The 23,451-nt window shown below is 45.5% G+C and overlaps 1 protein-coding gene across 1 annotated transcript; it reads right to left on the bottom strand.

Annotated features, from left to right (window-relative positions):
• Positions 1–153: 153 nt before the first annotated feature.
• Positions 154–20,931, bottom strand: Glyr1 (glyoxylate reductase 1 homolog). Its single transcript, XM_028788360.1, has 13 exons — positions 20,623–20,931; positions 19,934–20,173; positions 15,456–15,542; positions 13,848–13,904; positions 13,076–13,126; positions 12,906–12,979; positions 9,806–9,905; positions 7,271–7,381; positions 6,233–6,334; positions 5,380–5,542; positions 4,932–5,111; positions 4,483–4,607; positions 154–2,002 (listed from the first exon to the last, which is right to left on the bottom strand). Exons 1-13 carry the CDS (start codon positions 20,791–20,793, stop codon positions 1,928–1,930), a joined length of 1,536 nt encoding a protein of 511 aa, XP_028644193.1. The 5' UTR covers positions 20,794–20,931; the 3' UTR covers positions 154–1,927.
• Between the last annotated feature and the right edge of the window lie 2,520 nt (positions 20,932–23,451).

Here is a 23,451-nt window from a genome sequence, read left to right as displayed (position 1 = left end):
ACTCACTGATTGGCCGGTGGGGCCGTCCATCACCAAGTTGTCCCAGTATTGTCCCGTCAGGCGGCGCCCGCCCAGCAGGGTTGCACGGGCAAAGAATCAGGTGGGTTGGCTCCTACCTAGGTTCCTAAAGCACTTGGGCACAAGTGGCACAGCTATGGTACCAAGAAATGTTTTATTTTTTTTCTTGCAGTAGCTTTGTTAATTGCACAAAATCATGTTTTGTTTTTGCCATTTAAACATTATCACACAATCCTATTCTGAAAGACAAATGTTCATCAAAAACAAAGTGAAAATAAAAATTCACAACCTTAATCACCTAGATTTGTCATTTTAAAGGAAAAGAGGGAGTAGGGGCTTTCTTACAAGCATTTTCACAATGTCACATTTTCTCCATAAAAGGAAAGGATTTCAAAATGAAAGGTGAAATAGCTTAAACAGAAATAGTCATAAAAAGGAACTTTACAGAATTGTCAACAATATTAAGACAACATTGACTAACCGGTTTCCTTACAGCATCTTCCCCACCCCCAACCCCCAGGACCAAGACAGGCTGTGTCCAACAGAGACTGTTCAGCATCCCAGTGAATGAGCAATTGTGCTGAACTCCACAAGCACTCCCTGCTCCATGCCCACATCCTGAGATCCTTATCCCAGGTGGAAAAATCAAATCGTGGCTTTGGAATTTGGAAATCCAAACTCATGAGGAGGAAGGCTTCTTCAGGGGATTCCTCTCATGTGACATTCTAAGCCTCTCTGGTCCCCTCTTCAAGGAGAAATGCTAGGGCCTGGCAGAGGACTGGATCCAACTGAGGGGCAGTTAGAACAAGGCCCCAGTTCAAGTCTGTCCCAAAAACCCCAGGACTTGGAACCACTGATACTGGCAGAAGTTATCAGTGAGGTTCCTCATCAAAAGCCCAGCCTGTGAAATGCTCATCTGTGAAATGCTCATTATTGGTGTTGGTCAGGCTGGGGCTGGGTCAAAAGAGGATGGGACAGAAATACTTTCTCCATGGAAGGATAAGGGGAAGAGGGGCATGCAGGGGACCTGTGTAGAGCAGGCTGAATAGGTAGCCCACCCAGCTCAAGAGACTGCCATAACGGAAACAGGAAGGAGCCACCCCCTCACTCACTGCTCTCAGTGCCCTAAGACCCCTTCTCATGGGCTGGAATGCAAATCCAAATAAAACCTCCTGGGAGGAACCAGCTCCAGTTACAGAGACAACAGCCAGGGAGCTGAAGACTGTAGACTCTGCTCCCCCTGAAGAGGTGTCTAGGTGGCCACGCTGGTCTCTCTTCAGTTCACAGAGACATTCTGCCAGCTGCTGCATAATGGTAGTGTCTACAGGAAAATCCTCCTCAGCTGGAGGTCCACAGAGCCTGCTCAGGGAATCTGCTGGTTCATGATGGCTGAGGGGCCTCTCCTTTCATAGGTCCAGTGGGGACCTTGGACCCTCTGCCAGTCTCTGTCCTGGGGAAGTTGTGAGAAGGCTTCCTGTGCTCCCTGCCAATTCTAGTCCCTCTACTCTCTTGCCCAGAAGGGGGCAGAGATAAGACAAGCTTGCAAGAACAGCCAGGCAGCAGTTTCTGGACAGCTTCTATCCTGGGTGTGTGTGTCTGTGTGTGTGTGTGTGACAGAGACAGAGAACACGAGAAACAGAGAGAGAATACACAGGCTCCTGTTCCAGGGCCAATCAATGCCCAGCTCAAGAGCTTCTTCACAGCCACCTGTGGAGATAGATCCTCTTATCCCTGGCCAGGGCCTCAGGGAGGGAGGGTGCTGCTGTGTACTGTGCTGATGCAAGTCTCAAAGTCTGTATAAAAGGACACGGAGGCAGGTGACTGGTCCAGAGCTAAGTCCCAGAACCCTGACCCCACACTGCGGAGGGCGGTCAGAGGGAAGGTGGGAGGGTGGACGGGCAGGCAAGGCTTAGTGTATGTAGGCTCGGTACACGGCAGACATGTCATTGTCAGACTGGTCCAGGGCCTTGGCTCTTTTGTATACCTGAAAAATAAAATAAAATAAAAAAAAAGAAGAGGTAGAGGTCGTTCTCCAGCTACAAAGCTACTGTGTGAAGAGTCCTGATTCCTGGAGGCATTTCTAGATGGGTCTAGCCTGTTGGTGAGCAGGCAGGATTGGAGCTTGAGGTATGTATGAATGCTGATTTGATGTGAGGCAAACACCCGAGCCTGTGGGCTTCTGCCACAGCCCCATCTGAAGGAACTATCTGTCACAACCCTCAGGGCTTTATTGAGAGGACTACACTTACTCAGACATGTGAAGTGCTCAGTGCTGTTAGAGGAGTCAAGGTGGCAGCCCTCAGTCCAGTTTTCTGAGGATGTTTTATTAGCCCCAGGATCACTGTGCCCTACTTTCTTTAAAAATGGCTGGCACCTCCCAGCCAACTTTCCAAAGGCTCCTTTGAGCTCCTCATCAGCACAGCAGCTGTGCCCTTTGAGGGACCAGCTACCTCTGTTTTATTACCTTAGAGCCTACATACACTATTGTATTTGTTTTATTCAATTTTAAAATTTATTTTTTTTATTTCACGTCTGTTTGCCTGCATGTATGTCTGTGCATCATTTGGGTGCCTGGTGTTCTGAGGGGCCAAAAGAGGAGTTTGGATCTCCTAGAACTAGAGTTACAGATGTACACGATCTGTCATATGGGTGCTGAATTTGAACCCGGGCCCTCTGGAAAAGCAGCTGGTTCTTTTAAATCCTGAGGCATCAGCCACAGTGTTTGGGTTTTCTTGTTGAGACAAAGCGTTTCTTACAGTCTACAATGACCTCAGGTTTGTTTTTCCTTGTATCTTCTTACTATGAAGCTCCAGCTCTCCTAGAACTATATCATGTCTGGCTTATGACTATTGTTTTAAAGTCAGTTTGTAGCCCTGGCTGGTTCATTATGTAGACAAGGCTTTCCTCTAACTCACTGATTAGATTTGCATCTGCCTCCCTCCTGAGTTTTGGGATTAAAGGTGCCATTGATTTTTTTTTCTTCCCGAGACAGGGTTTCTCTGTGTAGCCCTGGCTGTCCTGGAACTCACTCTGTAGATTAGGCTGGCCTAGAACTCAGAAATCTGCCTGTCTCTGCCTCCCAAGTGCTGGGATTAAAGGCGTGTGCCACCACCACCCAGCTGCCACTGATTTTTATGTATATGGGTGTTTTGTCTGTGTCCGTGCACACTTTTAACTGCTGAACTTTTTCTCCAGCTAAGGCTCCTCCAAATGGTATTTATTATACTCTTCACAGTCTTTACTTCTTTAAAAGCTCCGAGCTTATTTTGTGTTTCTTTCCGTTAAAATGTAAGTGACATGGAGACGGGAGGAGCTGCCTGTGTCCCAGCATGTCCCAGTACCTAGAGCAGGGCCTAGCCATACAAGCCATCCAAGACTCTGGTCACTGCATGAAAGCTTGAAAAGAATCAAAGCCACTGTGTGCAAGGCAACAGGGCACCCAGTTTTGCTGAGGCAGTGTGCAGCTGATCAACCTAAGCAGAGGCACATAAAGGAGAGTACACCCAGCTCTGGCATACCTGTTAACCCATGATGAAGGCTGAGTAGCGTTCTAGACTGAACACCAAGAACATCATCACAGGCAGGAATGTGATAAAAAATGTTTTTTGTTTTGTTTTGTTTTTTTTGAGACAAGATTTCTCTGTGTAGCCCTGGCTGTCCTCGAACTCAGAGGTCTGCCTGCTTCTGAGTGCTGGGATTAAAGCCATGCACCACTCCATTTAGCTTGATAAGAAATCTAGTCTTCCAGATGAAATGAATAATACTGGGAAACCTAATTTTTAACAAGAAAAGAAAGATGGAAAGAGCTATCTACAGGAACTAGCTGAGAAACTACAGTTACAAATGAGTAGGTGGCAAAGTGAGTAAAGTGGTTGTGTTTCTTTCTGGTTCATGCAAATTGGCACAGGATAAATTCTGAGGAGGCCATTAAGTTAATTAAGGGTATCTACTCAATACTGACAACAACCAAGTACTGTGAAGAAGCCAATAAAATATGAATAAAAAGGAAATTCTACCACACACACACATAACCTTAGAGAAGATGAAAAAGAAGGAACAGAAAAAGACAGGGACTGACAGAAAGAAATGCTAAAAGGGCAGCTCCAAATCTGTTTTTCAATACAGCGGCAACAGGCTAGTGGAGCAAGCAGCCAGTCTTGGGAGCCTGTCCTCAGGGTCTGCACAGTGAAGAGTCTGAACTCACATGATCCAGGGATTTCACAGTCCAGGTTCCACTGTGAAATGAACTCAAGCTCTGCTTCCAATGTACGCTGCAGAGCCAGAGCAGAGGCAACCTGGATCCACCAAAAAGCTCTCCCAGCACAAGCCTACAAAGAACCCTTCAAAACCATATCTAAGAGGAGTTTTATGAAGAAGCTGCAAAATACAAAAGGAATTCCCTGCCAAATTAAATAGGGGCTGCAGGACTGGCTCAGTGGTCTGGGCCACTTGCTATCAAGTTACCTCATTGGCTGCAGCTGCCATGGGAGTGGGGTGGTTGACTGCATCACCCAATGCAATGGCCAGGCGGAGATCCTTCTGAATGTATTTCAGGTAGAAGTCAGGTTTAAAGTTTCCTTGTAGGATATCTGAGAAGGGAAAGCCATTTATCAGAAGTTCAAGGATCTACATGAAAATTGCCTGCAGAGTATCAGGCTCACCTCCAGCACTTCCAAAGGGCGCAGCCCTGTTCTTCCCCATGTCCAAAAGACTCAGGACCCACACTGGGGCCTCAAATACCATTTTCACTGTGTATTTGGGCCTCCACTGACCTGGGCAAGGACTGAGTGCAAAGGGGGCTCTTTAAACAAACAAATGAACCATGAAAGGACTCTCTTTCCTGGATGGTCTTACCCAGCTGCTCAGCTCTAATGAAAATAAAGTTGCAAGAAGAGAGGTCAAAGGTGACTTACTTTGGCACTTCTGGTCCAGAAAGATGCTGGCCAATTGTCCCTGATTAAGGATATCCAAGAGTGTCTGCTGTGATTGGCCTGTCACCTGGGCCAGCGTCAGCCCCTCAGCAATGGTGGCCATGAAGCTTCCTTGGACCATGTTCACAATCAGCATCATCTTGGCTGCATTGCCAACTTCACCTGCTCAGGGCAAAGGTCATGTTCCAAGAATTCTATAGACAGGTCATCTCTACTTGACTTCACCCATGCACCCTGAAAACCTCTTTCATCTGTTCTAGACAGGACTGGTTCTTTTTTCTTCCAGGTACTAATTGTGCCTGGCAAAAGAAGCCTTCTTTTAGGAAGCCTAGTGAGAAGGCCATATGGGACAGACACTGTCACCAATATAGCTGCCCTACCCGAAAGCCTTCAGGCCCAACATGGCCAGATAAGTGGGTAGGTATATTACCTAAAAAGAAGGAGGTCTTCCCCATTGCTTGGAAGCAGCTGCTGCAGTCCTCATACAAGCCCCTGTCTCCGGCTGCTAAGATCACCAACATCCCATCATTGGACAGTTGCTGATTCCCTGAGACTGGGGCTTCCAGAAATCGACCCCCTCTGGATACAATCACCTGTAAGGAAAGCCATAGCTTCTGATTGGTCTTGCTTCTTCTCTAAGTATGGAGGAAGGAACATCTTTTAGGGGTCATGGTGTCTCATCACAGAATATGTTAGCATGCTGCTATCAAAAGTCACAAAGCAAACACATGTACCAAAGCCTACTACTGTAGTGGGTCAGACAGGCTATCCTTATACAGAAGTTTAGTCACAGAAAGTATGGGAGGTGGTATCTCTATCGTGTTTCCCAGTATCCTGATTCTCAGAGACCAAGGGGCAAACATGGCCATGCAGATGCCTGGGCTGAACTCTTGCCCTCTGGACCCTGCCCATCCCTGAATTCAGCCACCCTCAGAATACAAGTGGGCCCATAAGATTGGGAAGAGGACACTATGCTAGACTCAACTGTAGACAGCTGCTTAAGCCAAAAAGGCCACACTGGCAGTCTGGAGGCTGGCTTCTCACTGTAGGAAGGCTGACAGCATGGGACCTCCTGTCTACTAGCCTGCAGTGACCTTCCATGGCCGTTCCAACCAGCTGAGGTTCTGAAGGGGGACAGTCAAGAGACTAGTCCCAATGCTCCCGACGTCCGCTCTGGCTTTGGCTCTAGTGTAACCAAACTGCCCGTACTTGGGTGTGGTCAGCCTGGATCTTGGGCTCCCACTGAAAAGATGATCCAGAGCCAGCCTACATAAGGCTGCTACCTGGGCCAGCTCGGTGACTGTATCCGCATCCACCGTTGACATGTCCACATAGCACTTCCCGGGGCGGATTCCTTGCAGCACACCGCTGGGGCCCAGCACCAGCTGTGGGGACATAATGAAGAAGCAATAGCCCAGGCTTGCAGTTAAGTGCTCAGGAGTCCCTGTAGAACACAATGTGTTGGTTGTTTCCAGTTCACTTCCTGATCAGAAGTTAACTATTAAAAATGAAAAGGAAAGAGCCACTGAATATGTATGGGAGAGAAAAGTAATTTCAGGCAGAGGGATCACTGTGAGTTCTGGGCTAGTCTGGTCTACTTACATAGCAAGTTCCAGGCCAATGAAGGCTACATATGAGATTTCGTATTAAAAAAGAAGACAAAGCTAGGCTGTGGTGGTGCATGCCTTTAAGCACGGCACTTAACAGTCAGGCAGATCTCCGAGTTTGAGGCCAGCCTGGTCTAAGTTACAGGGCAGACAGGGCTACACAGAGAAACCCTGTAGTCAAAAACCAAAAACCAACTAACCAACCAACCAAACCAAACCAAACAATAACAAAACAAAACAAAACGTCATTCCAGAATGGTCCCTTTTATCTTCATGTTCTCTTCCCAAGATTCAAAAGACAGAAAGAACTTCACTACTTATTCTGGGGGCTTCTTTGGACTAGATCACTCACAGTTTAATAGGATCATTACTATACTTAAATTTGTAACACATGCAAATTCAGCAACAGCTAAAATAGGAGTTGGCCCTTGGACGAAAGAAAGGCACACTCAGCTAAAAAAGAGTCCAGCTCAGTAGAATATCTGGAGCCAGTTCAGAAAAATGTTTAAGCAGACTTCAAGAACCCTAGAAGTTCTTTCTTTGAATTAAAGGAAGTCTGTATTCAACTTTGACATGTTTCCCGAAAGGAGTTGGCCCACAGATGGGATTTCCCCCCACATGCAGACACTCACTCAGTGTGTAGGGGAGAAGGGGAGGAGGCCAGCCAGCTCTCTTGGCTACGACCTGAGATGCAGAGGGAAGGGGGATCCTTACGTCCTTGGCTGCCTTTGGATCCGACACACAGGCAAAAGTGATGTCACAAGTTGAAACGACTTCAGCGGGGGTTCTTCCTAGGCGGGCCCCCTCCTGGATGAACAAATCACACTGCAAAAGTCACAGATCCTAACGTGAGCTGCATGCAATGCACAACAAACATGCCGGACAGGCCAGAGATGTGTAGGCCCCTGACTGGTCTCCCAAGGCAGGAGGCTGAGGCTGAAGCCCTGGGTCACTAGTGCTGGAGGACCAAGCCCTTAAATGTGAGAGGACAGAGACTTCTATAAAGTCCTGTTTCTGTACATGAACCTGGTAGCTAGCTAGAATAATATGGTATTCACACAAGGCCAGTGTCTGCTGAAGGCTGGCAGTTTAAAAAGCAGGATACAAACAGTGGCTGTGTCCAGCTCCTCTTTGCTAGTAAAACTGGTAAAACCAGTCAGTGACCTGAGCCACTAGCACATGCAGAGGGAGTAGGGTGGGGCTGTGTGGTCCCTTTCTTTTGACCACCATTCCCTCTTGGGCAGGCTGGTTCCAAATCCTATAGCCAGGTTAAGAAGGTAAACAGCACATCTGTGATTTGAATTTGGGTTTGTTTGACTCAATTCTTGGATGCTTTGGTGGCTTGTCCATGTTTTCTCATCAAGAAAAAGGGCAGCCAGAGGCACTTCTATCAAAGGGAAATGTTCACACATGCCCAGATGCCCTGCCTTCCCTCACCTGCTCCATCCAGACTGCAGTCCTGAGGAGAATGTTGGAGCCATCCAGACTGCAGTGCATCTACAGTGCTCGACACCTGTACCTAACTAGAGCACGGCTTTTGAGGCCACTGCCTAAGGCTCCCTATAAAACTCCAACCATTTTTGTATTCTTGTAAAGCAGCCGATTCAGTAAAAAACAAATTTGGGAGTGGAGTTTACCGAGGAAGAGAACCAGGCCTTGCTCTAGCACTGAGATATACTCCAGACCCTAAAATATTTTATTCTGTGTTGTTTTGGGACAGGGTCTTACTATGTAACCCTAACTAGCCTGGAATTTGCACTGTATGAACGTCATAGACTCAAGAGATTTTTTTTTTTTTCCTTTTTTGGCCCTGCTGGGATCAGAGGCATGTATCACCACACCCAGTACCAATGATATTTTTGTTATTATTTTGTCGTCATTTATCTTCAGTGTCTCCATTAGTGGTCATCTCTAACTTTAGCCCTGCAGTTATCATTCACAGGGTTCAAGCACACCGTATGTCTTAAGAGGGAGTACTTTTCTAAGTCTCTGGTCCTTCACTCCACACAAGAACAACACTCTCATTTCCTGTAGCAGTTTCTAACTGCACACTGCCTTGCTGCTCAACCTGCTCAGCATGGGCTATATTACAGATATAGTATGGTGGTTACAAGGTCCCAAGGTCTATAGGTCCCATGTAATGGGACACCTTTCATTTTACAGTAATGGGTATTTTTGTTGCTACTGTTATTTGTATCTTTTTAAAAAAAAAATAAAAAAATTTTTTTTTTTTCAAGACAGGGTTTCTCTGTGTAGTCCTGGCTGTCCTGGAACTCACTCTGTAGACCAGGCTGGCCTTGAACTCAGAAATCCGCCTGCCTCTGCCTCCCAAGTGCTGGGATTAAAGGCGTGTGCCACCACTGCCTGGCTAAAAAATGTTTAAAAAAAATTTTTTTTTTTAAAAAAATGTTTATTTATTTATTTATTTTATATGTGAGTACACTGTAGCTATCTTCAGACATACCAGAAGAGGGCATTGGATCCCATTACAGATGGTTGTGAGCCACCATGTGGTTGTTGGGAATTGAACTCAGGACCTCTGGAAGAGCAGTCAGTGCTCTTAACCTCTGAGCCATCTCTCCAGCCCAAGATTTTATTTTTTATGTATGTGTATATGTGTATACATGAGCACAGGTGTCCAGAAGCCCGAAGAGGAGACTGGATCTGCTGGAGTTACAGGTGGTTGTGAGCCACCTGATGTATATGCTGGGAACTGAACTCTAGACCTCTGGAAAAGCAGTACACACTCTTTTAATTGCTAAACCATGTCTTTTTGTTGTTGTTTTGTTTCTTAGTAAAACAGGTATAGCTACATAGTCCTGGCTGTCCTATAACTTGTTCTGTAGACCAGGCTGGCCTTAAACTCATAGAGATCCACCTGCCTCTGTCTTCCAAGTATTGGGATTAAAGATGTGCATGCGCCACCATGGCAGGCTTGCTTGAACTTCTGAGAGAAGGTCTCACTGTGGCCTAGACTTCCTAAATAACCCAGGCTGGCCTAAATGCATGGCACCCTTCATGCCTCAACCTCCTAAGTGCTGGGATTATAGGCATGTGTCATCATGTCTGGCTACGCCTTGAGTAGTTTTAAATAGTTACAATTTTATAACAACATCCTACATATCTTTCTGCCTGGACGAGTTCAGCTCTTGGTTTACTGGATGCAAGTGTTGAGTAGAGACACAGATGTCTACTGCCCTCAGTTACTCTACTTTCCAAGGCCCGACAAACCTCATCCTCGATACTTACTTTCTCTGCAGTTCGGTTCCAGACAGTCACTGTGTGACCCATTTTTAGCAAGTTGGAAACGATGCCACTTCCCATTAAGCCAAGGCCCAAAAATCCTATCCTGAAAGAGACAGAGGTTGATTAGTCCAGGCAAAGGAAGTCATCCTGCAGCACAAATGACAATTGTTTTAATGGTGTTGACACCAAACCCAGGGGTGTTTCATGTTAGGCTAATGATTAACCACTGAGCCATACTCCTTGGCAAAGCACTGTCCCTCTTCCTTTCCTGGACAGTTAGTAAGGGTCCCTAAATGCGTATGGCCAAGTCTAAACCTTTAATCACTAGAGACCAAAGTATGACTTTCATGGCTCATGGCAAGTCTTCCAATTGTGGGCCTCCTTTACTGCTCTGATAAAGCATCCAAGCTTCCAACTCCACTCCAGTGACAAAGCACTGGGCTACAGCTCTTTAATGGCAACCCTTCTAGATCAGCAACCCTGTGTGCTAGGCTTTCAGATCATCACAACTGGTGCCAAAATGCACAAGAGATGAAGAGTTGGCCGGGCGGTGGTGGCGCACGCCTTTAATCCCAGCACTTGGGAGGCAGAGGCAGGTGGATTTCTGAGTTCGAGGCCACCCTGGTCTACAGAGTGAGTTCCAGGACAGCCAGGGCTACATAGAGAAACCCTGTCTCAAAAAAACAAAAGAGATGAAGAGTTGAGAAGGCAACCTCCACAATAGGAGTGCTATGCTCCACCCTCCCCTCCCAGGCTCTCACACTCAGACTACCTATCTACATCCTCCAAAGCATCTTTCCCAACGCCTTCCTTTCTCTGCAGCTGACATGCATACAGCAAATTTTGCCTACCTTTAACTTTCTTTACCTATTCCTTCCTGAAACTGGAGAACTTGGTGGGGCTGCTTGCTACTCCTGTTGTCTTTATATACTTGTACAGAGATCTACATCTTGTCTAAAAGTCTTTTCTAGTTCCTGTAAATTGTGAATATGTATAGGTCAGAAGATAACTTTGAATCTTATTCCTCAGACGTTAACCACCCTTTTTTGGAGACAAGGTTCTCACTGGCCTGAAACTTGCTAAGCATGTGAAGCTGGTTGGCCAGTGAGTCCCAGTGATCTACCTGTCTGTCCCCAGCACTGATATTAGAGGTATGTACTACCATGCCTGACTTTTTCATGTGGGTACTGGGAATTGGATTTAGGCCCTCAATTATGTGCTTAACCAATTGGGCCAATCTTAAAAATTGTTTTAAAAATTGAGATACGTTCTCATTTTGTAGCCCAGTCTGGCCAGATGTAACCTCAACTTAACAGCAATATTCCGGTGTCAGGCTTCTGAGTGTGAGGATCTTGAGTGAAGCATTATACCCAACTGGTTCTTACACATCTTTGTCTGTTCTTGCACAGCGCAATAGATAAATAATGTCTTTTTTCTCTCAGAAATTCCACTACTTTTTTGTTTCCTATTTGGGTTTTCTCTCAGCTCTGCAGAATCCCTATGAAGACTGTGTGCAACCTCTCCTTCTCTTTGGTATTTGGGAATTCCACCTTCAGGCACCCTTGGAAAATGACTCCTTTACTTGGAGGATTATACTTTCAGGAATACCCACTACTCAACACTCTGTCCTAGGACATACAACATCTGCATCAAAGACACCACCTTCCTCAACAAAACTGGGTTCTCTGACCACTAGGTTTTATGCTTAGACTTCTGCCATTTATAGCTCTCCTGTGTAGTACAATGTCCCCTAGGAATGCCAAGCAAGGGAAATTTTCTTTCCTTTTGTGTACTGGAAAACCCAATAGATCTATGAACGCAATATCAGGACTTCCATCATGACAAGTGACAGTCCAATAGTCTCTGTGTCAGTGTGGATTAATGTTGCTTTGTGGCTGACTTCAAACTCATGTTTGAAGAGTCAGTTGACTTGAGAGGCAGTCAAGATCTTGGGTAAGAATATGAAGACTCAAGTCCTTACCCCTGTACTGGTCTTGTTTTTAAAACAAACACAATCCTTATTAAGGGATATCTACTTGCAATGCCTGGCCCTCACCTTTTTGAGACGTGGCAGTGCTAAGCAGCCCTTATTAGCCTAGAACTCCTAATCCTTCTCTGTCCCAGTGCCTCAAGTGCTAGGATCACGGGCGTGCACTACCATCTCTAGGCTATACCTCCCCTTTGACCAGCTCCTATCTTCTGCAGACTGCAGAGGGGAGTTCACAAAGAACTTGTCTAACTAGGGATTTCAATAGTGTGAACTGTCAAAAAATATACTGAGTTTAGTCTGTGAGAGAACTGTATGGAAGCTACAAACTAGAATTCATACTTGTTATATTGTTCACAAGACAGTCTCTTAGTAAAGACACCCTTTTCACAAAATGACTGCAGACTCAATAGGCTTACAGTGAAGCAACAAAGGCAAGTAAGTGTGTGGAAGGTTTGGGGCCCATATTCTAGGTAAGGTGGAAGTAGACAGTGGGTACATGGGAAAGGCTAGGTGACGCAAGAGAGAGAGCGAGAGAGAGCGAGAGAGAGCGAGAGAGAGCGAGAGAGAGCGAGAGAGAGAGAGAGAGAGAGAGAGAGAGAGAGCGAGAGATGGGGGAGGGAGAGGGAGGGAAGGAGGGGTAAGGCAAGACAAAGGGCTTTATTCCAAAAACCTTCATTCTCTCTCCATGGCTAATCTTGGGAGTTCCCATCATGGGTCTACTGAGCCCCATTTCCAAGCATGGTTCCAGACTAGCAGTATCGGCAAGGGCAGTTCTGCTACTTGCAAGGACATGAATTCTAAGGCTACACCTTCTATCAACTGAGAAGGACTATTTCAGGCTTGAGGTAGTACTTAATAAGATATCTTTGGCCTCCCAAAGAGAACTTCTGAAGCAGTTGCTCAGACTTACTGACAATTATGGAGCCAAGCCCTTAGCCTATTCCCAAGGGATAGACCTTAGTGGGAAATGGCAACTTCCACTTCTGAGAAGTCAAACTGTTCCCAAATTAGTATCAGTGGCTTGGACGCAGCCCTTCAGGGTTTTCTTGGTACCACCTCCCCAGCTTTAATAGAATTCAGAGCTTCCAGGAGGTCCCTCATCCAAGGTCTTACTTTTTGTCTGTGGGTGTAATGCTGCCATTCACAGCTGTGCTGTCTGCTGCCTGGATGGAAGTGGAACCAGTTTCCTAGGAATAGGGAACACAAATAACCAAATGTTCAGCAATCTGCCCATGATGAGACCACAGGTGAAATAAAACCTTGAAGGCAGGGAGCCTACATACCTCTTCACATATTTTCAACTTCTTTGTGATTGCCTGGTAACAGACAGCTGGCTAATAAAGAGGGAGGAAAAAAAGATCATTTATTAAGTGTAAGAGTTCTACATGGTAATTTCCCAAAATGGCTAGGCCTAAAGTGAGGTTATAACACAGAATATTTTTTTTTTTTCTTTTTTTTTTTGGTTTTTCGAGACAGGGTTTCTCTGTATAGCCCTGGCTGTCCTGGAACTCACTCTGTAGACCAGGCTGGCCTCGAACTCAGAAATCCACCTGCCTCTGCCTCCCAAGTGCTGGGATTAAAGGCGTGCGCCACCACCGCCCGGCTCAGAATATTTTTTTGTTGTATAATTTTATCAAATGCAGAGTAACACTCATTACCTCAACACTCCACATAGTTCTTCAAAGGTCTTTGACTCTGAGCATCAGAGGTGCCAACTTATGTGCCTCGTCTTGGAGTTGCGTCAGAAGAGCTGGGCTGGAAATGACATCTGCCTACTTCCAAGGCTACCCACTGCTATAGGATCTTTGCCAAGTCTGACCCAACCTCTGGCCTTCCTGCTGCATGACAGGGCTGGGAGGCCATCCTGACCACAGATGTAGCACCAGGCACATAGATACCCTCATGGAGATGGACAGACAGCCTGTATGTCTAGCTCCTCCTGCCTCAGACTCTGAAGGCAAGTAACAATACACCTGATTTCCTCATGGGCCCACACTGTCACTTAGCTTGTTGCTGTGGCATTCATAAACAAGTGTGTCCCAAGTAAGCACTCACCTTCTCTGTTTGGCTCAGCAGAAAATGATGGAAGTGAGGATCTGCATCTTTGACTGGCTGAAACCAGAAGACAAAGAAATCAAATGACCTGCCCTCTCTCAGTCCCTTCCTCTTGCTTAGAAGACGGACTCCCTCTTGCGACATGGCTTCTCCAACCAAGTCTCCTTTACAGCTGTCTGGAAACTTCTATTTCTGAATTAAGTCTTTTTTTTCTTTTTAAAAAACAAAAAACAACAAACAAACAAACAGTTTCCTAGAACTTACTCTGTAGAACAGGCTGGCCTCAAACTCAGAGGTATCTGCCTGCCTCTTCCTCTGTGTGTGTGTGTGTGTGTGTGTTTTTTTTTCCCTTATTTTTTAATTTCCTGAACTAGGGACAGAATCTAGGGCCTTGCCCATGGTAGGTAAGTGTTCTACCACTGAGCCCCTCCTCCAAGCCTTCTTTTCAGTTTGTTTTTGTTTTAAGAGATGCTTCCACTTTACAGTTCTGGTTGGCCTTGAACACAGAGAGAACCACCTACCTTTGCTTCTTAAATGTTGTCTTTTTTTTAACTTTTTGAGATAGTATCTAAGTTACTCAGCTGGCCTTCAACTTACTTGGTCACTTAGACAGGCCATGAACCTGTGATCCTCCTAGGAGATCCTCCTTTGCTAGGATTACATGCCTATGCTACCAGCCTAATTCTGGTCTTTCATAAACAACTGTCATTCTAGTTAAGGGAAAAATGGGCTGAAGTACAGAAAGACAGATGTTTCTGCTGGTTGAGATCAATCACTCTAGTAACTTTGTGGAATAATATTACAAAGGTCTCCTGTATTTTAGTACTAAGCATTCACCAGGCAAAAAGTTGGCCTGGCTATATAAACTGCAGCAATTCCAGGACTCTTCTACCTTCAGAGTGCTGTTCTCCTTGGGTTTGAGGCCAAACCCTTGTAGGTCTTGACTCCCTGGGGCCAATTCTGATTATAGTCGTTATGACCATAGATCTCCATAGCTGTTCATAACTATGCCTAGCACCAGGCACAGGAACAGTGAAGCCAGTGTGATGACTCCTCAGATCCCCAAGCTACTAAACATCAAGATCTGCTTTGGTGGCTACATGTCTGTAATCCCAGCACCTGCGTATCTGAGGCAGAAAGATCTTCAGTTTGAGGCCAGCATGGACTACCCTGTCACAAGACAAAATAACTTCTCTTCTTAACCCTCCCCAGAAAAAAAGAATATATATATCATCCCCCACCCCCAGGGGTGAGGGAAGCAACAAAACAGAGCATTTATGGAAGACAGGGTATTTACAATAAACAGAAAGGCAATCCTACCCTAAACAATGAGAATGATAGTGGGTTTATAATCCCACATAGGATACTAAATAGGCAAACTACCTGGAACCTCTCAGATCTAAACACCCAGTACCCTGAGGTACTTTGTTTGTTTGTTTATTTATTTATTTTTACCTCCAGACTTCTGTAGTGCTTTCCGATAAAACAAAACCAAAAAAACCAGAAAAGGGACAAAAGGGAAAGAGGCTCACACAGGATAGCCAGAAAATCTGCTATGTTCTTGTTCTGACATTGTGGCCAGTCCTACTAGCAGGAAAAGTTCTTTACCTCGCTCGCGGCTGGCTGCCATTTAAACGCAGCCATTGGTCCAGACATCATCCCCTTTACAGTGCTAGACTCAGGGATGGTGAGGTCCTGCAGGAGAAAGGCAGAGAGCATCAGCATTTTGCTTCCCCTTTTGGCCACACTGAACTAAGCTCCTGGCAAGTGCCACGGTCTAAGTGTAAATTCAAGCCAATCCCCTGGGCAAGGCTCTAAGTGGGGGAAAAAGGACAACTGCTTCCTGCAGTTTTGTAATAACAAATCCTGCTAACGCACTCGTGTCACAAGGAGGAAAGTTAGTAAGAGAGCTGCCAGGAAGTCATTGTGCCCCATTTCCTTGTACAAAGCTGGCTCTTCCTACAACTGTGATAATACCTCATACTTCATCCATCTAAGTGGGATACTAGGGTGAACGCTCACGTGCCCATAGACATTCTGTCATTCCTGTGATGAAGTTTCACCTCCCTGGTACCAGGCTGCTTCCTCTACTGCTTTGCCACCATAAAGCCACATTTCCCTTTGTCACTTGTACCAAACTGGCCACCACACCATCATCACTGTCAGCAGGCAGCTGCAAACTGAATCTCCAGCTGCCTCTCTGGGCCTATGGAGACTAGTCTCTGAAAACCAGCCTAAGTCAGACCTTATCATACCTTCCCAAAGCCAGCTCCCCACTTCTCACAGTGAAGCTGATGTTTGCTGTGGAGCCTTCAGAGAGGGCTCTAGTCAGACCCTTTACTCCACTTGCATTTCTACCCAAGTCCCAACTCTGTTCCCTTCCCATCATCAGTACTCCATTCCCCTATTTCAAGCACTCCAAACATGAACCTGTCTCAGGACGTCTGTATTACTGGGGATGGTCTTCCATCTTGTCTACTTGACTCATAGGCCCACTTTAGGGCACTATGGAAAGGTCTCCTCATCACAGAAGCTTTATTTGGCCTCTCTGTACCTTTTCCCATTTGAAGGTAATGTTGATTATAGTGACAGCAAAGGTTTCAATAGTCACCGTAGTACTAATTTACATATATGGTCTCATATAACCCCTATTACTCACAATGAAGAACAAATATTGTCTTCCTTTTACAGAAAAGAAAACTGAGGTGTAGAGAGCTCAAGTAACATTGGCCAATTTTGAGACAGATTAAAAATTCAAACTCGAGGCCTAGTGTTGGCTCATGCCTTTAATTTTTGCACTTGGGAGGCAGAGGCAGGTGGACCTCCGTTTGAGGCCAGCTTGGTCTACAGAGCAAGTTCCAGGACAGCCAGGGCTACACAGAGAAACCCTGTCTAGTCTCCAGGGAGGCAGACATAGGCAATATCTCTTTGAGTTTGAGGCCAGCCTGGTTGACATAGTTCCAAGCCAGCAAAGGTTACAAAGTAAGACCCTGTCTCAAAATATATACCAAACCAAACCAAAATCCAACCAAAAGAAAAAATTACATGAAGCAACTCAAATTACAGCAATTTAGACCCAGGGTTGGTACCATTACAAGTGTGTTCTCCTTGCCTTCCCTGTCTGTGTTTTGTCCACTCTACTCCACATTGGGAATCATGTTGGTATGCAGGTGAAGCTGAGTATGCATTACAGAAGTGAGTATCTCTCTTTCTGAGAGGGGCCACGTCTGCCTCTTAGGCTTTATCTAGATGTGGCCTGCAGTAAAGTTGCCAAAAAAGCACCTGTCTAATAGAGTCTAGTGTAATGCTGCTACAAAGACTGTTCTGCAATTACAGATACAATCTCTATCTGTGCTAACACAAAAGCCTCCAATAACATTACGACACAGCCTCTGACAACAGGCTGGTGAGTTTTAAACTGCAGCCAATGAAGCTGGAGCAGTGGAGCTCCAGAACAGAGTTTACAGCTCTTGGTCCAACTCTGGTTATTCTTCTTGGTGTGAGTGTAAAATTTTATGAGTACCACAGATCTGGCACATTTCTGTAGGGATGGTCTCAAGTTGAAGCTGTAGTTCTCAGCTTCAAAGTAAGGAAAGGAGAGCCCAGGCAAGACGTAGGAGCAGGGCTCTAAGCTAGCTCTCAAACAGAAGTCTAGACATAAATTCAGCCTTGTTTGTAGGTAAGCATTTGACACCTCTGAGCTCTAGGATGGCATTTTGAGTTATCCTCAGGGGCCAGAAGATTACACTACAACAGAATGGCAGTGACCTGGGACTCTGCAGCTAGGAGCCTGTGCTTTACTGCTTACTTCCAGCCAAATGACGATTGCTATGGCAACACACCTGCACTCTGTGAGCTACAGGATAGATAGGGTCAGCTGCACTGTGATTCCAGTGCCAGCATACTCTACCTGAAGCATTGAGCACAGATTCAGCCCAAAAACACCCAGAAAGGACCCTGCTGGGGTGGCTAAGAGGATGTTGTTCTCCTAGACTGAAACCTGGTTAAAAGCTACTACACCTGTGTTGTAGGGGTAGATTGTTTCTCATTACCAGCTTGAGGAAAGCCTTGAGATTGGAGAAGCCTCGGCAGGATCTAGGGAGGGGTAGACTGAAGACCTTCCACTTCAGTTCTCATTGCACACCCAGCTCCTATCCTTGGAAATAGCCCACAAAGGGTTTGGATCTGATGCCCACTATTCTCCAAGTCTCCCAGCAAACCTATGAGGGCTGAAGGATCAGACTAGGAAACTGAGGGAAAGGAATTAGGCCATGGTTAATCAGTTGCAGCAAGCCGTAGGTTATAGTACAAAGGCAGGACCTTTGTCCTAACCTCTCCATTGTATTTCCCTTCCAAAGGCAGTTGTTTCTGTCCAGTTGTCTGTGAGAAGCTTGCCTGAAGGCAGTACTAATTTGGAAGATCATGTAATACCTGACAGCTCCAATTTCTTCTCTACTGAAAACTGTATCTTTTGGGGCTCACTAGGCCACATCCCTTGCAAAGTCCCCTATTCACTGAGGCTGGCAGTTCCCTGAAGTTTCCTACTTCCTGAGCATGGTCATAGGGAGACTCTCGCTCTCTTCCTTCTTAGTCTTAGGACAGTGTAAAGAGACTTCTCTGATCAGAGGCCCACAAAGGCAGACCAGACTGTACCTAGCCAAAGATACTACTCATTTGGAACCCTAAGGTGTTTTAAAAATGTGAATCAGATTCAAATATTTAAACTTAGGGTACTTCACATACAATTCTAAATTTCCAGCCTCTCTCAAGGAAAACCAGACAATCTGGCAGCAGTTGGCCAGGTACCTCGTGATGGAGTATAACTGGGCCAGCCCAAAGATGCAGTGAGCTCTTTGCTCTTTCTGCAAATTCAAGGCAGCTTGAGTTGCTCAGTGCCCTGTCCCACTGGTGTCTGAACCTGCCCATCTTGCTCTGCCATCTACTATCTCATCAAGGTTTTATCCTCCCCCGTCCCATCAGCCATCTGGCTTCTGCTCATTTTATCATGGTTGCATATCTCCTACTGTGCTCTCATATTCACAGGGCACCCACTTCCTCAAATTCAAGACCTGTTAGCCAGAAGGTAAGAGACACGCTATTTCCTCCTGGTTTCATCTGGCTACACTTACAACGTCATTCGCCCTGACCACACACTTTCTTTGCAGTGTAGCCTGTGCTCTTGAGCACCCTCCACATATTTCTAAGACAAGCTCATCTAGCCTCATGGATGAGACTGGTTTTTCCCCCCTCTAAGATGGCTTCCCAAGTCTATAATTCTAGTAGTTTCTGGGTCATGCTTCAAAGGTATCACACTAAAAAAGATCTGAAGAACAGTTTAATGATAGAGTGCTTGTCTACCATGCACGAAGTTCTAGGTTCTACCCTTAGTTCCATAAACAAAGACAACAGCAAATCCCAAATCCCTCTAAAAGCCACAGAACCACTTCTCTCTTCTTTGATCATGTAGGAAGCAACACTATCTTCTAGGAGTGAAGCTTGAAGCTTCCTTACCCTTTCATCTTCACTGTTCCACATAACCATGGCAAATCGAAGGAAGGCTGCCTCTGACATACCTCTCCTTGACTCTTTAGGAAATGCTATCTCTGTGGATATACCCGTGACTTTGGCTTCAGGCCCCTTTCTCTGACCTTGTAATTACTAAGGCCCAGCTTGGCACACTGCCATCTCAACAACCAGCTTAAACAGCTTCCTAAGTACTTCCACTATCTTGAATTTACTGAATGATCCTTTGCAACCCAGCGTCAATCTATGTGTACCTCTGTTTGCCCCATGCCTCTACCTGCACAGGGATACTCATGCCAGAATCAGGCCTCATGTGGAGCGCATGCTCACCTCTACAGTGTTTTCCCTTCCTTCTTGCTAGTCTTGCCCTGGCCTGAGCAACTCAGGAGAACTCCTGCCTTCACCATCTGCTCCTATGTCTGTGCATCTTGCTCTCACTTTGGCTACAGAACATGGCGAAGATTCCACACCCACTAGGTGAGCAAGATCATATATATAAGAGCATGGCTCTACTTTACACAAAAAAAGACACTAGTCCCGGAAGCTACAGCAGTAAGACAAACCTTCTCATCCTTTGGGGGCCGACCCCGCTTCCGGGGACTTTGCTCTTGGGCTCTTTTAAGGCATTTGGAGCCTCTGTCTGCAGAGCCTGAAGTCACCCTCTTCTTTCCTTCTCCCATGTTCTTCTTCACCTTCCCTTCAGACAGGCTAAGCTTGCGTTTCTCATCACCTGAGTTTGGCCTACTTCTCTCCTCACTGGAATTACGCCGATTCTTGTCATCAGCAGAAGTGTGGGATGATGTCTGAAAGTTCAACAATAATAATGATAACCACTACAACAGCCACTACCACCACTGCCACCAACATGGGCCACATAGTTCTCTCAGCAGTTCTGTGAACTGTCTTCATTGCCACCCTGAGAAACAGGATCCTTGCTCACCTCTGTTTGTGCTGGAAAGACAGCTTAAAAAAGAGAAAATCATGTCACTTGTCTACGGCCCCAAAGATGGGAGGTGGCTGTACTCCTAAGATCTTTGCCTGTACTGTGAAGCTGAGCTACTCCTCCCAAAAACGACATGCCTCAGAAAAAGCGAGCCTCAGAAAAGTAAGCCACGGGCATAGAGCTCTGGACACAGTTGTTCTCTTGCTAGCATCTCATGGGAAAGAAGTGTGTCTGACACAAATCATCTACTTGTAACCATGCAAAACCACTGGCCTGTTGTTGGAAGGAAATGACTGCGGTCTCTCTCACCTGGTCTTTCCCTTTGGCTCTCCTGAGGAACTCTTCGACAGCATCCACAGCTTGCTGGAACCGTTTGCCCTTGTTGATCTTTATCATCTCCTCCTTGTGAGCATGATAAGGCTTTAGCTGTTCCACTTTGATCCAGGCACTAGTAGAAAACAAACACAGAGTTTCATCCATACTGCATATGCCAACACATTCCTAAGAGCTCACTAGGGGAGGATTTTAACACCATTTGTTTTAGCTGAAAACTAAAAGAGGCATAAACCTTACCAACCATCCATTTGTAACTCTTGAGCCTCAAGTACATTTTCTTGAAACAAACAGAACCATAACAGGTCAGAACCTTGCTCCAGTGAAGTCACCATATCATACACTGTATTTCCGTTCTCACCTACTAGCTTTCTATACCCAACCAACTACACACACCTGCAACTTGCTCAGTGCAAGCAAAGCCTGTAGATTGTCTGCAGGAAGGCCAAGGAGATCTGCAAGCATTACAAACCATGGCAACACTTTCACACAAGGAAACAGCTGCTGCCTGCTGCTGATCCGCACCCCACCTTCTCTTTCTTTCTCTCCCTCCCCCAGGCTTTCAATACATTGCTCTCTCTGGCCTGCTGGCACTCACCATGTAGACCAGGCACTCTTCCTATCTTTGTCTCTTGAGTGCTGGAATTACAGGTGTGAACAATCACATTTGACTTAGTCAACTATTTAAACCAGATTACAAAATCTGTCCATCAACCTAGGTTTCAGGAATGTAACCAGAATAATGAAATATAATTTTGTTCTCCAAGACAGGGTTTCTCTTTCTCTATGTAGCCCTGGCTGTCCTAGAACTTACTCTGTAGACCAAGCTGGCCTCAAACTCACAGAGTTCCACTTGCCTCTGCCTCACAAGTACTGAGATTAAAGGCATCTTAAAATAAAATTAAAAAAAAAAAAAAAAAGGCAAGGACTCCTGTATCTTTTCTTTTCCTCCCTCCCTCCCTCCTTCCCTCCCTTCCTTCCTTTCTTTTTTGTTCTTTTTTTTGGAGATAGGGTCTCACTATCACAACACTCAGGCTGGCCTCTAACTAATGGGGATTTATCTGTTTCCATTTCCTGAATAATGTAATTAAAGCTATGTCACAATACCTGGCAAGGACTCAGTGTATAGTAAACTGGCTAAACTCTACATAGCTAAGGATGACCTTCAACTCCTGATTCTTCTGCCTCCACCTCCCAAATGCTGGGATCACAGGTATGTACCACCACTCCTGGTATACATGGTGCTGGAGATTGAACTACCTATCGAGCATTCTACCGCAAACACAGTATCTAAAAGTTTGCTGTTCTTATTATAGACATTTGCAGCCACTGAGTCTACATTTGTTCTTAAATGATGGAATCCATGGCTACTAAACCATACCCACATATGTTCTGGGATGAGGACAGCATTCACAAAACGAGCTTTAAATGACATTCCTTTTGAAAGGCAAAATGAACTGTATTGTTAATTTCAACTGCCAATGTGTAACACCTTAAAGTTAAAAAAAAAAAACAGTCAGCTGCTAGTTCTGAAGTATCTGGCCTGTCATGAATCCTGAGCAAGTCTGCTACATTTGGCTTTCTGTGACTTTCCTAAATGATGCTCTGGAATCCAAGTGCAAACGAGAACATATTACAGGCTTGGTAAAGTACCAGTTAATTTATATATGTATTTACCTGTAATACTCATTGGGTCTCACAGCATAACCTTTAGAAAAAAATGGGCCAGACTAAGGATATAGAGACTGTATTACATCAATATTTGTAAAGCATCTTTCTTTAGAGAAAGTTGGAGAATATTCACTAATCATGGCCAAAGTGCTTTTAATCCACTCTTGCTTTTTCATTCTGAGTATTGTGGGAACAATTGTGAAGACGGGTCAAGAACAACAGTGGCAGCCCTGGGACACAGTTCAAGACAGCATACCAGGGCAGACATGATACCTATGGCTAAGGCAAATAACATACGGGGCAGACAGTGGTTCCTGGCACACAGTGCCGATCATATCTATCAGGGGAGAGAGGTTTTTTGGTGGCCAGCTCAACTAGAGTTTACAACCTGACATGAGAGCCACAAATCCAATCCACAGGGAAGAAGTTAAGGTACTGACCCCCTAAATGTTGGCCAGTATGTCCCTAAGGACCCACCCGAAGCTCTTCACTCTGTTTACAGAATCTGAAGGACAGAGGTGAAGGTAGTAGAGCTGCAGTACTAACTGGTGGCTCAGCTCTGAGACCACACCAGAGTCAGGGATAAAGCTCAAAGATGGTTCTCAAGATGCACACTGTCCATCCTCCAAAACTAGGTTAGATGCTCCGCAGGCAGTAATCCCATTCACTACTTTTGTCACTGTCATGCCTGCCTCCTCCCGCCAACCTGACTGACAGAAAAGGCAAAGGTGAGGAGGACTTCTATGGAATAAACACCAATAAGTCAGCCCCATTTTTTTAGGCAATGTGTTTTAAACAGATTTCTGATTTCTGCAAGAAGGAAGAACACACACAAAATTCTACTCACCTTCCAGATAGGACTTTGAAAAACTATAGTGAAATCTTCCTCAATACAATGATCTTTGAAATGTTCAAATGAACTGACGATACAAATACAACTTTGAGAGGATAAAAGCAAGAAATGTTAATCTACTCAAAAACCTGACCAAGTGACCCGCCTCACCAGAAATGCAGTCAATAAAATGCCAGCTCACTGGAGCACAGAAGGATTACCTCTCGAAAGCAAACCACACTTGAATCACTTCAGCCATCAGAACCAAATGTGCTCTGTAGTGGTCACACTGCAAAGCCCCG

This window comes from Grammomys surdaster, unplaced genomic scaffold (genome assembly GCF_004785775.1).
Source record: "Grammomys surdaster isolate TR1022 unplaced genomic scaffold, NIH_TR_1.0 125745, whole genome shotgun sequence".
Taxonomy (NCBI): Eukaryota; Metazoa; Chordata; class Mammalia; order Rodentia; family Muridae; genus Grammomys; species Grammomys surdaster.
This window is presented reverse-complemented; position numbering and strand designations above follow the sequence as displayed.

What these genes read in the sequence shown, in the direction of transcription:
- Glyr1 (XM_028788360.1), bottom strand. Translation starts at nt 20,793, where the DNA reads ATGGATGAAACTCTGTGTTTGTTTTCTACTAGTGCCTGGATCAAAGTG. An exon ending in ATTACACCCACAGACAAAAA is followed by an intron (nt 9,906 to 12,905) that starts GTAAGACCTTGG and finishes TGTCTCTTTCAG; the next exon opens with GATAGGATTTTTGGGCCTTG. An exon ending in ATCCAAAGGCAGCCAAGGAC is followed by an intron (nt 6,335 to 7,270) that starts GTAAGGATCCCC and finishes ATGTCCCCACAG; the next exon opens with CTGGTGCTGGGCCCCAGCGG.